We start from the raw sequence: 14,528 nt of genomic DNA on the forward strand, positions 1-14,528 counted from the left end.
GGACCTGGTGGGTTTGTAGCCTCCTTATAATGAGATGACTTCAAAAGTGACAGACTGTATTTTTTTGGTTCCATCCTAGTAGAGCTGCTAGGAGTGTAAGATCAAGCCTCAGTAGACACACAGATGGCAGATTTGCCGCATTGCCACAGGTCAGTGTTTGACTGACTGCCAGCCAGTCACATCGGAGAACGGGACATTGTGCTGCCTTGAAGCATAACTCCGGCTTGTTTCAACCTGCACCCTATTTTACCTTTCCATAATAATAAATTTGGGTTAAAAGGTGGACGTGGAAATGATCTCTAAAGTCAGGGCGTTCTCATACAGTCTGGGTGCAGGCTTAGCAGTCGCTTTTGCTCTTGTTTACTCTCCCTGCCACACAGTATCCCTGAACAGGATCGAGCAAAAGTTAGTGCATGCTTTCGCTGTGTAATGGAGTGTGAAATGAACTGTAAAAGTTGTTGGGGGCACTGATAGAACTGAGCACAGGGTGAGTTTTGTGTGTAGAAACGATTGTTCATTGACTTGTTGGTAGCTCTACAGTGAAGCAGCTGGCAGGATTTTGATCAGAATAGTTGGGTACAAAGGAAAATAGGATCCAGGTTGTAAGTGGCTGGAATTGGGCTGGGCAATATATCAATATTATACTGATATTGTGAAATGGGACTAGATATGGTCAGGGATTTTGGATAGTGTATTATTGTGAGATTGTATAAGTGGGGCTGGGTGATATATCGATATTATATCAATATTGTCATATGTTACAAGATATCATCTGGGGTTTTGGATATCATAATATCATGAATTGGTAGGTGTTGTCTTTTCCTGGTTTGAAAGGCTGTATTGTAGTAAAGGGATGCAGTTTTCTGAACTCATGAAACTATTCTAGCTGTTGTGTTATTTGTCATCCACATTACTAATGACTGTTTATCAAAGCCTCATTGTGTAAATATATTATGAAAGCACGAATAGCCATCCCCCCAATTTTGTTACAGTATCAATATTGAGGTATTTGGTCAAAAATATTCTGATATTTGATTTTGGAAGGAATTCAGTCATTTCCAGGACTGAATAAGTTTGGAAATAGTAGGAAAAATGGTTTTCAAGATAAAAGAAATATTTCAGCTGACCATTGGTATGGCCTAGTTGAGTCATTGTGGATCACAGTGCACGTAGTTTGGTGTGTCAGCAAAATCTTTACTTATTTCAGTTAATAAGATGTTATGATCAAGGAAAAATGCACAATGTTACTCTTTGTGCACGCGCCTTTTGCATGCTCACTCTCTCTCGTGGAGGGAGGACTTCCATTTTTAGTAAGATTTGTCTTGTGAGTTTTTCCCTTGTCCTCACTGAGGGTCTCTAAGGTCAGTGGTGTTGGATAGGGTCACCTTAGGTTAGAGACATGAACCATGTGTCTGGTGCTCTCCTTTTTGTCCTTGTTTTAGTATGCTTTCAAAGTGTATCGCATAATTTTGTTTTGTGATTATGTTTAATTACATCTCGATAGGCTCGTTCCCCACAAAGTCCTGTGAATCATGCTTTGCATTTCAAAATTTAAATTTTTTAGGTAGTAAATATGCAAGAGCAACAGCAAAAAACTGCTGCTGAGCACAAGTACTCTCACTCATGATGCTTTTGGAACATGTAGTTTGAGACATTTTCTGACCATCTGCAGATTTTCTTGAGAAAATACAAGGCTGTTAGAGAGTGTGAATCATCTCTGCAGACGTGGGGAAACCTGCCTCCATATGTCCTGTGTGCTCTCTCATAGCAGTAACCCTCCAAAATATTTGCTTCCATAAAAGTCTAATAACTCATTAGGTATCCGTGAAGTTATCAGCTCTGTAAAAGGACCACACCAGTGATTCTGTATGCTTTGCTTAATATCTACAAAATGTTCATGTTTCTGCTAAAGCAAGCAGTCATATTTTAGAACTCTTAGCATTTTTCCTCCCTTTTATCCTGCTATTGGTTTCTGTTCATTCCACTACGATATGAAAATGAACTTTGAGAGACTTCAGACTTTCTTCACACCAGTATTCCATCACCGTAAAGTTGTGCACATTAGTTTTCCTAAAAGCAGCAGTGCTGTTGTGTTTTGATGACTTGAAATTGGGCAGGGAAACAGTCTTTCTGCCAGAAAAGAATCCCCTGAAAAACATTTGCTTTACACAGCGAATTATCAATATCCATCGTATCCACTTGATTAGCCACCGGAGCAGAGCATTGTAAGGTGGCTGTTTCAACTAAAAATTAATATTTTGATTGTATGTTGTGAAATCTTTAGTACCCCTAATACCCCCTGATTTGCAAAATGGTTTGTTGCGATGTAAAATGTGGGAAATTGTAAATGGTGGGCCAAACATTCATAATCACTGATATGGTCCTTTTTAAGGCCTTTACTGTGCCTTTACTGACACCGATTTCATGTTTTAGATTGCAATTACTTGCATTTTTTTTTTTTTTTTAAATTGAGTCTTGAATTTTTGGTAACAATGATTCAGGATGTTGTTCATTCATTTTAAATGTGACTGTCAGCATTTATCTCTCTGAGTCCATAACAGTACAGTCATTATGCTGCACATGTTTTGTGTGTGTGTGTGTGTGTGTGTGTGTGTGTGTGTGTGTATGTTTATGAGTCATGTTGTTGGATTTGTATGTTTTTAGCCTGAGGATTGAGGACTGTTGATCTCCCAGCCTTGTCCTCAGCAGTGCCCACGCCCCGCTAAGCATTGCCACGGGCCTCTTCATTTGCATTAAGTGCAGTTGTTTTTAACAAAGCCCCGTTTGTGCAGAGACCTACGCACATGCTTACGCAAAGTGCTCCCAGTCACTCTCGATTTACTTGATTCGTTTTGAAGTTATTGTCCCCGGATTATATTTCTGGAGCCATTGTCTAGCTTGGAGGACTCATCAGGCTTGACTTTGCGCTGTACTTTTCTCAGGAAGATACCTTGAGGGCGACTGGGATCAGAGAGCATAAAGGCTGTTAGTGTGCAGTGGATGATTTCTCACTGGGACCGAATAAAGCCTTCTCTGCCACTCACTCTTCCTCTCTTGTATAAATCAGCATTTACCTCTGTGGTTTCTGCAGGTGGAGATGTGTCCTACTGTAGGGTAGACCACAGGACAAGGCACATTAGAAAATGAAATAAGTCATGCACAAAACTATGGGCAGCTGAAGAGTTCAAATGTAATTGGATTTAAGTTCGTAAGAGTTTCTTGAAAGGGTTATCCACTGAGATATTTTCAGCTGAGAGCAATCATACTTAGTTACGTAAAACATGATCCCTATATAAAGCTGGTCATTGTTACATCTTTCATGTGCTGATTTATATTATATAAGAATTCTTACTGATCTTGGGTGTGTGGTTGTAGATCTTATAAAAGGACTATAAAGCTGCAATCCTCACCTGCAGTTTTGAGGACAAAGGCATGGCAAAAAACATTTCACATTCCAGTGGTAGTTTTTCATCCCTCTCTAACTCTGGTCAGTGGTGAGTGAAAGTAATTGTTAAGGCCCTCTCTCTGTCATTGCAGTTTTCTATCCAACTAGAGATGGGGCTATAGACCTTGGGCTCCATGCTCTTTGAGCACATCCACAAAAATATATGCACACTTGTCATGCTGTATAATCCAAGTCTCCAATACTCAATCCTATACTCAGTACCTCCCAAACACACATATTTTCACTCAAATATGACTGCAAAGACCACTTCTGCAAAATCCTCATGTGCTGCCATGACGCTTGTGTGTTTTACTGGACGAGCAGCTTTGACCGACGTGTGCTTGCATGGTTCATGACAACACACTGTGAGTACTTGATACAGAAATGATGCATTATGGGTGAAGTGTTCATTTAACCACGCCAAACCATCACTTAACCATCTCTAATCCATGACAAAACTTAATCATTTCTAAGCACATCCTGAGGAGAATGAGGTGAACATTCTATAAGGGCTTCATGTCTGCCCCACACCTTCTTGCCATTTCCCCAAAGATTAGCAGTTTGTTAGCAAAACTTTATATAGAAAGTAACTAAAAGGTCAGAACTCACAAAGTTGATGCTGCAGGTGCATTGTAACCTCTGGAACAAACATAGAATATCTCATATCTATGCAACAGCCTTTGTTTTGGCATTTTTTTCTTGTTGCACTTTTGTGCTGATGCCGCTGAACAGTGGTGAACACATCACATCCTGTGTGAAAACACCATTAAGAAAGCACTGTCTGACAGAGTTCTTTTTTTATTATTATTATTACAAACCTTGTTGAAATGATTCCATTGTGTATTAACAATTGAACAAGTAATTAACATTTTCACTGCATTTCAACAGTGCAGCAGTTATACAAAAAATGTGATAATTCTGATTACATCTCTGAATGTGTTGAGATGGGATGTGGTTTGGAGCTTGTCTTGGTCCACTGGATGTGTATTGCACTCATGGCAAGCTAGAGTTCCAATAAAGGAAGTGCCACAATTTTTAACACAGCTGATCATTGTGATGGCAAAAACAAGGAAAATAAGGCCCAGGGTGGCAATAATTGGAATTATCCTTTAAAAAGGGGAGATTCTGTCTCTTTCCTTTTTGAGCTTTGCCCTAGTGCACGTAAAGCGGGCTGAGTCCGCCCAAGGCATCCTGACTCACTCTGCCCTCAACATCAGCATCTCTGATGAGAAATCCTGGCTAGCAGAGGCCTTACTTGGCCCCGGATCCCCCTGTGGATGGCAGCTCATCGCTGTGATCTGGGCGTCTTCAACCTTGGACCAGATGCCTTTGGAGAGCTCATGTCACGTGGGCCAAACCCCACCATTGAGCCCTGCCCACCAAAACATGCCAAGCATGTGAGTGGAACTGAATATGAAATGTCTAGATGGCTCTGAGCTGGAACTGACTCAAGGCGCTGACCACATGCTTTGCACCCCATCTGTAGCAGAGTTGTAGGAAGCAGATGGATAAACCTGCAGGAAACTGTGTGTGGAATCACCACAGCAGTCTGGACATCGGGTGTCACAAATCAAATCCAACAAGACTTCTGGAGATGCCAAACCAATAGACCTCCATCCACACATGATCATTCTCTCTCAAGCCTGGAGTTAAGTAGCATTAAGGTAGCTGCTTTGTGTACAGCATGAAGCATTCTGATTTTTGTGCTCTCATCTGCCCCTCCAGCTCAGGGATGTGTGTGTGCAAGACCGGAGTGTATGGACCCAAGTGTGATGAATGCCACCCGGGTTTCTTCCGCTTCAGCAGTACTGGTTGCCAGCCATGCCAGTGTCACAACCACACCAACTACTGCCACCCACAGTCTGGTGAGTCTTTATTTTTCTGATTTATCAGGCTGGTCCCTTTTGTCCTTTTTATTAAAAGTTAGCCATGGTATGGTAACATGAATGGTAGCATTCTCCTCTGATATGATGTAGATGATGCAGCCTGATTAATATTTATTTTAGTATTGAGTATTATTATATTTAGTATTATATTAAGTATGACACATTGAAAAGTACTGGCTGTCTAGGGGATTGATTGATTGATTGATTGATTGATTGATTGATTGATTGATTTCGGTCAATTGAAGCAACAGAAAAAGAAAGAAAATATCAGCAACAATGCATAAGTAATCAAAACAAAGCTTGACCGAAAAGGTGTAGGCTGAAGCAGAGCTTATAACGCCTACCCTTATCACAAGTAAACAATTTACACACAATATGAGCTAATTCAACATAACTACTACCTAAGTGGTCGACCAGTGATGCAGCTTTCATACAACAGATACAAACCTAACTAAGCTACTAATTAGTAAAATTTATGTCAACCAGAACCTGAATCTTTTCAAATATTTTGGGCGTATATAATGGTCAGATGTTCATAACATAATAGTATTTTTAGTCTAACAATACTGGTGAAGGACTTCAAATGTCCTTATCTGATAATATCTGTCGATTTATACACAATTGTGGTATTCAAACGTTTCAGTTATTGTGATAAGGTAGGCTTTCCCGTTGGACGTCCAGAGTAAAATAGACTTGGCCTTTAAGATTTGCCCAATATTGCCTTAACTCATTTCTGAATCTTCGTAAAATGCTAAAATGTTGCTGCTGTAGCAGCGCAACTTGAGACAAGCGGGCCTGCTGTTGCTTACAAGATGAAGTTGGTTTCACATTTGTACCTTTTTGTGTTGAGTTAAAGGAAAGTCGGGAGATATTGACTGATAACTGCAAAAATAGTGTAAACAGACAATCCAGGAATATACAGGAATGCATAGGAATAAGGAATGCAAATGTGAAAAGGTTATAAAAGAAACAGCACAGAGTTATCCAAGGCTTTGGTCATATAACATTTATTCAGAATGTCACAATGCCTGATTTTTTCAAAACGTGTTCACTCTAGATTCATGTTACAGTATTCCTTATAACCATGCAGAAAGTTGCAAAATTAAGTTTAATAATCCTATTTATGAAAGGCCACTTTATACTATCCTGTCTCCCCCAGTTTCTCTCTTAATTGCTATACAGTGTATTTATTATAAATCGTGTGGCAGGTAAACTGACTTTAGGTGGACTTATCCTCCTCTGTATCCTTAATCACATGTAAAACATGGCTGCTCCCACCAGTCCTGCTTTGATACTGAACTCTTCAAGCTAGAGAGGAGCTTGAGAAGGAGGTAAGGTGGAGGGGGATTGGTGGGGCTCTGTTTTAAGAAGCCATATGTCTTGCAATTCTAATGCAAAGCCAGATGGAGTGCCATGCCTTGGATACCAGGGTTCAGAGTGCTGTGGATTAACGTAGCTCAGGGTTGACTGCTCACTCTAAAGTCTGACTCCGGCCTCTCTCCAGGGCCGCTTCCATAAAACCATAGTGTGCAAATGAAACAGCATCCGAATCACTGTGTTCCTCAGATTAACATGACAGTGACTCGTCATTTCAGTGTTGGCAGGACAGTGGCAAATTGTCCCCCCTCTGTGAGGCATTGTTCTCCAGGCCTCATAGGTTGGCAAGCTGATAGATAAGCATTGGGTGTCCTCTACAGAGAGAAGGACAGAGAGAAACAGCAGCACATAGGTATCAGGCCTGCAGTTGATGACCTCATCAAATTCTACTTTGCAATGAGATTTACTAACAAGGAAGTCCTGCTGATTTGAGCCCAGAATCACAACATTGTTTTCTTCTGAATCGGCTCAAGTCACAGCAATGTCTCTTCAAAGTCCAGACGCTGAGGAGAAGATTGTGATTCTGGGCTCAAAACACCAGGATTTCCTTCTGACTAAATCCCACAGGAGAAGGAAACAACTAGTTTTCCAATTGTTTTTTTTCTCGCAAATGTGTGACTTTATAATCTCAGAATTTTTGAGTTTTTCGTCATAATTTGTGAGTGTTTTTCTCATAAATGGTTCTGGATTTCTTGGAAGGTTATTTTGCTTTTTCCAGGGTAGTTTCTCTTCTTCAGTTACAGATATCCTGATGTATCGTAGCTGATTATCTTACAACACATCACATATTGCAGAATTGCCTGTATTATGATACCATTGTTGCTGTGTAAAATATCATGACTGTATCACATCACCAGTTACTCTGTGATTCCCAGCCCTAGTATCTATTCCATTTACAACAATGCTTCTGCCCTGGAGGCTGAGAGTTTGCAGGAGCCTTTCTCAACATGCGTTCTTGTGTCCTCCAACATGTTTGAGGTGATAGTTACAGGCAGCACCATACTTGCCAAGAAATAGAGCTTTTCGGGCAAAATGGCATCTTGCAAGGCAGAGTGAAGTCAGGAGAAGTGTTCATTTGAGTTATTTGGGTGTTATCTGTACGAGACTCTTTGACATTCATTGTTCTTTGATCTCTGTCTGTCCACAGTTTGGTCCAAATTTTGTTTAACTTCCTTACCAAAAGTTTTAATTTCTTATATGTTGTGCCATGAATATGACCGTCTGTCAAGAATGCAGGTATCAAATGTAATAGTTCCATTTAGTTTCCCACACAATAACGTTAGTCTATGGAGGGTCTCTGTTTTCAGTCTCTCTGTTCCACCACCTTGACCCAAATGTGCCTGTACCCCTCTTTGCCCCAAAAGGCCCATTTTGTATTGATCATATGCTGGCAACGGTGTTGTCTGATGCCCCTTAGTTCAAATTTACTATAGCTGTTACACTTAGTCTTAGACTTAGTAACCTTTATTATCCCCATGAGGGGCAATTTGTTGTACAGCCAGCAGAAAAACAACACAGCAGTACATACAGGCTATAGATATGTTATCGATAAATGTGCAGGAAATCAGCCTCACTAAAAAAATATGTAGAATAAAGCAGTTAATGGGCAAAAGATGTGGGAAATTTTGTGTGAATATTGATTGCAATGACTATTATGTTAACTTGGGAAAATTTGATATTGGTGACATGAAGAATTTTATTATAGAAAAGTAAATAATGACAGGGGTTACTATTATGTGAGCCATCCATATTGACCAGACCCCAGTTTGGCTGTGACCTACACAGTATTAGACTGACCGACTGATACCACCACCTGAGCTGAATGTAAAACTTTTTGAGAAAGTGTGCTGGTCCAGGAGGAACCTTGTGATCATGTTAGCCTCTGTGTCTTCTGCAGGTGTGTGTCTGAACTGTGTGGACAACACCCAAGGAGCCAACTGTGAGGAGTGCAAGCCTGGTTTCTACCGCAGCCCTGCTGCTGCCCTGACCGAGGCTTGTGCACCGTGTCCCTGCTCCAACTCCACCTCCACTGGCAGCTGTCACACCGGTCAGTAGCCTGCTGCTCTGATTCACACTTCATCCATTTAGCTCATGTACTTGTTTTGCAGCAAGCAAGCAGGTAGGGGATCACTGTGCATGTACGTGTGTGTGCGCACGTGTGTATGTGTGTGCGTGCGTGCGTGTGTACATATATATATCTCAAACCAAGGGCATTGCATGTATGGTATATGGTATGGTATATGTGAGCCAACCAACCCACCTGGATGGATTTGGATGGTCTGTTTTTGTCAGGATGTAAAACTGGGAATGGTGTAAAGGCCACCAAACAGTGTTGTATGTATTTCTGAACAAACATTTAACAACATAATGCAATGAGACAGCCCAACAAGTGCTGTTAAAAAGACTCAACAGTTTCACAGTGATCAAGAAACTTGATCTATCTTGGACGTCACAAATTAGATTTTGATGAAACTTGGTGAATGATCATGGCATCGTCAGAATTATCCTGAGGCATTTGCTGCTACATTTTTGCTACCTGTTTGTCCATGTGGCATGTGAAATCTCAATACTGGTCAGATTTTTTTCAAATTTTGGGGACATGTTGCATGTTCCCACTGTGTTCCAGCATTTTTAAAATAGCTTCCCGATGGAGGTACTACTGTATCAGGTCAAAACAAGGAGATATCTTGGTGCCTGTTTGGCCCAGATGGAGACTGTTCAGGTACCTTGTTAAAATGAGTTCCTTAGCCGGTAGCACTTTGGGCTGAGAATTTGCATTTATTTTTAATAGTTGCTCTTTCTCATGGATGTGCTACATGTCGACATGCAAAATGCAGATATGTTACTGTATGTGCTTCATCCATACTTGTTACACTCCTCATAGCAATTGCACACCTGGAAACTCTGAAAAGAAAAGAAAAAAGAGGAAAAAGACAAACACCAAAATCAGGCTTCCATTTCTGATACATCTGCTTCATTGCAGTAGGTATTAGTTGTTGCCATGCCACAGTACCTTTTAAAGACCTATGGAAGTAAGTTAGGCATCAAAAGTACAACTGAAATGTGAGCTTACACAGTCTATCCTAACACCATGAACCAAAACCAGGTTACTTGGGGTAAGAAGGGAATTCTCAACGTAGTTAAAAGCATCAAATATCGAGGACACTTCAATGCAACACATGGCAGTAAATGGACAATCCTGTGAACCTGCAGTTATGGGATTGTTTCTGTTTACCACTAGGCCACCTTGCTTCCTGCAACCCCCAGGCACCCTCATCATGTCCATCTTGCCAGTCCGGTTCTCCAACCTACACCACCACAGAAATGCAAACACATACAAATATAGCACCAGCCCATTTAATTGGATAATTGTTAGATTACTGCATATAATGATGAAAAATGTGGGAGACATGCTGAGTTGTAGTCAAAATCATAATCTGCCAGTTGATTTGAAAGCGGTGTCCTGTGTGTCTCCCAGGGTGTTTGTCAGAATGTTAGGGCGTTGTCGAACTTTGCTTAGAGCAGTAATTTCCAACACTTGAGCGGTTCCCTGACTCTGTTTCAGAGGTTTTTCCAGCCTGCCAAGAGTAAATTTTGGAAGTAGCACAGAATACTTGGAATTTTTTGGGATTAAAGTGGTCACATTTAAATATACATTAGACTATCTGCTGTGGACTGCTTCAGTCAAAAGATCTTCTTTATCAGTATCAACGTTCAGAACCCATATCTGTCCAACCCAATGTTCCTCTGATGTTTAATGGACTTACTTAACATTAATTCCTTCTTGTCATGTCCCTAACATGTAACTGCACAGAATCTTGTATAAGGCACTTACTTTTAAGAGTGCTAGCTGGGGTGAAGTCCACCTCAATTGCAGGAGGCTAACAGTTAGCATGTGGAGCATGCAGCCAGTATCCAGCACTCAGTAACAAGGAGAGGAAGAGAGCACCACTACTGTCCTGCACAACAGCTGGGGGGGTGGAGAGGGGGATGAATTAATATCACATTTCTTAAAATGGATGAAGTATCCCTTTAATGAGAGTAGTAAATAAGTACCTGTGATTGCTACAATTTTCTATCACATATCTGTTGGGTTCAATACCTAGATTATTTACTTAGAATTGACCAGTTTTCTTGTTCACACAGTCAGGGATTCAGCTTTCCTGCATGAATCTCTAACCTCTAGGCTACTGCTGCCCTGCATACACAACACAGGAACAACATGATCTCATCTTTAGTGCTACGAGACACTGGAGGTGGACGACCTACAATAGACCTAGAGATCACCTTACGTGTGGAGTAGTACAGCTTTATTAGGTGCACCTGCCCAGTGTTGGGTGAGACCTCTTTTTGCCTCCAGAACAGACTGGATTCTTCAAGGCCTAGATCCAACGAGTGGATGAATTTGTTCCACAGTGATCGTGGTCTCTGCTGAGTTAATAGTCTCTCAATCCTGGACATTTTTCACCACCTCATCCCAAAGGTCTCTTTTGGTGTGACATTTAGTTAGTATCATGTCTTCAACCATCTTTATCCTGCTCGAAGTTTTGATTTGGAAAAAAGTAAGACTGCCATGCTGGATGGCACCCAGTCAAAGATGCTTTTTTTTTTTTTCAACAATTACATTTTTATTTACAGTGGGTGTTTTTTGTCTTTAAATGCTTGTGAAAGGTATCTGAAAGCAGCTTCTCATAAGCATTTGTCACACAAGAAATCACAAGAAATCTGACATCAATCCAGCATCAATGATCTGCGATTTAAATATATAATTTCAGCAATTATAAATACGTTTTTTTTTTTTTTTTTTTTTGCAATTGTCAGTTTTATTTTGTTTTTCCAATTTTGTTTTTCTTTTTTTCTTATTTTCTCGTAATTTTCATGCATTTTTTTTTTTTTTTTTTTTTTTTTTTTTTTTTTGCTAATGTTCCTGTAATTTTTTGCAAATTTGGTAATCATGTTTTTCTCCATGTTTTTGAAAGAAATCAAGTGAATTCACTCGGTTACAAAAGGGTAACTGCTTTCAGTTTTAGGTTTTTGTCCCCATGGCAAATTAATTTAACTGCCTGTTATCTGCCCACTCATCCTTGCACCACCTTTCATTAAATAATCTTCTGAGGTTTTTCTACTTTGTCCTTCTTGTTCTTCTCTCTCTTAAGTAACCTGTTTTTTGACTGACACATGAAAAAGCCAACTGAGATAGAAAAAACCCTGGTGATGTCATGCTGTGACTGCAAGTCTCTCATATGAAACAGGTTGCTATGGCATGAAAACATCCGACTGCTTTCATATTTGGTCTTCACCATCTGTCAAACTCAGATTTGCAAAGCATTATGGGTACATTTTATATCAATAAAAGCATGGCATTGAGCAGTGTTTACTAGTACTGTTAGAGTCACCATTTGCTTTCCAACATGTTGGTGGTATCCTACCGCAGCTGAACCTTTTCATATTGTTTAGCTGGTGGACCTTTCTGTCAGTGGACAAGACACCACACGTGGAAAGGAATAACCTATTAACTGCTTTATTTATAGCAACAGGGAGACTCAAACACAACTTATCAAAAGTTCACAGCTTAACCTTAGTAAGACCTTAACTTACAGTGTGGCTAGTAAGCCAATTTACTCTGTGGTTGTAAATGTAGCCGGTGTCATGCTGAAGGCAGTGCATCTTGCCCCATCATACCACATTCAAGTGGTATACCAGCATAATATCTACAAAATGTATATACATGACGTTTCTGCTAATCTTCCCAAAGCAAGCAGTCCTATTTTAGTTAACTCAGATATAATTTTTCCTACCTTTTATCCAGTTGTTTGTTTCCATTCATTCCACTATGATATGAAAATGAATTTTCAGAACTTTCACACCAGTATTCCATCACCATAATAAAGTCTTCCACATGAGTTTTCCTAAAAGCAGCAGCACTGTTTTGTTCTGAAGACTTGAAGTTGGGACGTGTGATCTAAATGCATTTAAAGCCCTCCAGAAAATAGTCCCTTGGGAAACATTTGCATTACACAGCAAATGACCGGTTCCATGGTCAAAGCAAATGGTCAGTTCCATGGTTTATGAATGGCAAGGATTTTGTTATAATGTTCTGCCGAAGCAGAACATTATAAGGTGGCTGTTTTAACCTAAAATTCTCATTAGAAAATGAGGGGATTTTTATTTTTTTCTCATGAAATCTTTGGTTCCCTCACATGATTTCCAGAATAAGTTGTTGCAACGTAAAATTTGGGTGAATTATAGTAAATGCGCCAAACATTTGGTCACTGATATGGTCCTTTAATATTACATGTCTTGGTCTATCAAACAATTCCTGAGCCTTTCCATGCTGACGATATACGTTATGTATTCATTCAGCATTATATCACTATATTCAGTCAGTTCAGTGACTAGCTCTCACTTTCCTTCACCTCGTCCTTTTCTCCCCTGGACCAATCATTTTCAGTGCTGTAACATCCTGATGGCCCATTGGTGGTGGCCTGCATGGCAACAGCCATGTATAAAGGCACTTAGACTGTCAGGTTGCGTTTGCCCCTGCCAGGGGCCATAGCAGAGGTTGTGCAATGTGGAACAGAGGGGAAGGGACACGAACCAGGCTGAGCTGAGCTGGGACAACAGGAACACAGCTGGGCAATTTCACAGCAAGTCAGGCAGCAATAGACCAGGGGGGATGGGCAGCATCAGGTCCTCTGTTTAGACAGCAGCTACAGGAAGAGCCACACTGTCAGTGTAATTATCAAAAATAGGTACAGTATCATGTCCTGTAACAGTGTTTTTTCAAACTGAGGGCCAGTTTAACCCTACGAAACCTGCACAAATGCACATGATTTCTTCCAAAAATATGGGCAAAAAGACGATTAACAAATTAGCCAAATATTACCAGAACTTTTTTCTTTGAAAGTGCAAATTCAGAATAACAACAACAACAACAACAAAAATAATAATAATAATAATAATAATAATAATAATAATAATAGCAATAAATTACAAGAAAATTAGTACAAAAAGAGAGAAAATTAGCTATAAAGTAAAAATGACAAGAAAACTATACTTCTAATTACTGACAGGATAAATTTAAATGTCAGATCAGTGATTCCAGATTGATGGCATTTCTTGTATTTAAAAGCATTTAACACTCTCTTGATATAAGTTCTCCCTGTAGGGCAAATGGGGTCAGTGGCTTATTAAAAGTCCACTTGCGGGTCCAGATCATGAAAAAGCTCCAAAACCCCTTTCCTATAAAAGCGGCTAGTAATAGTGTATATAGTGGACGATGCTGTGGACTCAGCACTGGAGCCAGAAAGACCAGCCTCAGGTAGAGGTTGCCCTGGCAACAGTGACAAATGAGAAGATGCCACCACAATGCAGTATCATGGCTCAGCCCTGTGGGATAGATGCGTTCCAAATCTGCTGATTAGGTCTGATGTGGTAAGTGAATAGGCCTCCATCCTGACACAGACAGAGGTGAAAAAGAGCATTGCAGCAGTAGGCAGAATGTGGGTCACACATATTAAATCATCCATGTATGATGGAAGCTTTTCTCAATGGTGCAGTTTGGCGCAGCTCATTCAGTTGTCCTGAAGTTAATAAAATATTCATTATTTTGTCTTTCTCGGTATGTGTGTGCACCAGACAATGTTAAGCAGGCCGGCGGTATAGCCGTGTGTATATGTGTCGTGGTGTAGTTGAGGATGACTGGTAAACAACCAGGTCAGGTTGTTTGGCCTGGTGCACAGTGGCTCATGTTCCCTTCTGGTTATATAACCCGGCAGCACGGCTGCCTTTGAACCCCCAGCAGAGGTTAAATCAAGCTA

General features: G+C 40.4%; 1 protein-coding gene across 1 annotated transcript in view; it reads left to right on the forward strand.

Annotated features, from left to right (window-relative positions):
- LOC115365057 (multiple epidermal growth factor-like domains protein 9) overlaps positions 1-14,528 on the forward strand; it is a 38,472-nt gene that overhangs the window by 15,500 nt on the left and 8,444 nt on the right. Inside the window, exons 3-4 of the mRNA XM_030059787.1 lie at positions 5,171-5,310; positions 8,606-8,755. Coding sequence (XP_029915647.1) covers positions 5,171-5,310; positions 8,606-8,755 — 290 coding nt within the window. The remainder of the gene's footprint in view (positions 1-5,170; positions 5,311-8,605; positions 8,756-14,528) is intronic.

Source organism: Myripristis murdjan, chromosome 9, assembly GCF_902150065.1.
Source record: "Myripristis murdjan chromosome 9, fMyrMur1.1, whole genome shotgun sequence".
In the NCBI taxonomy this organism is placed as follows: domain Eukaryota; kingdom Metazoa; phylum Chordata; class Actinopteri; order Holocentriformes; family Holocentridae; genus Myripristis; species Myripristis murdjan.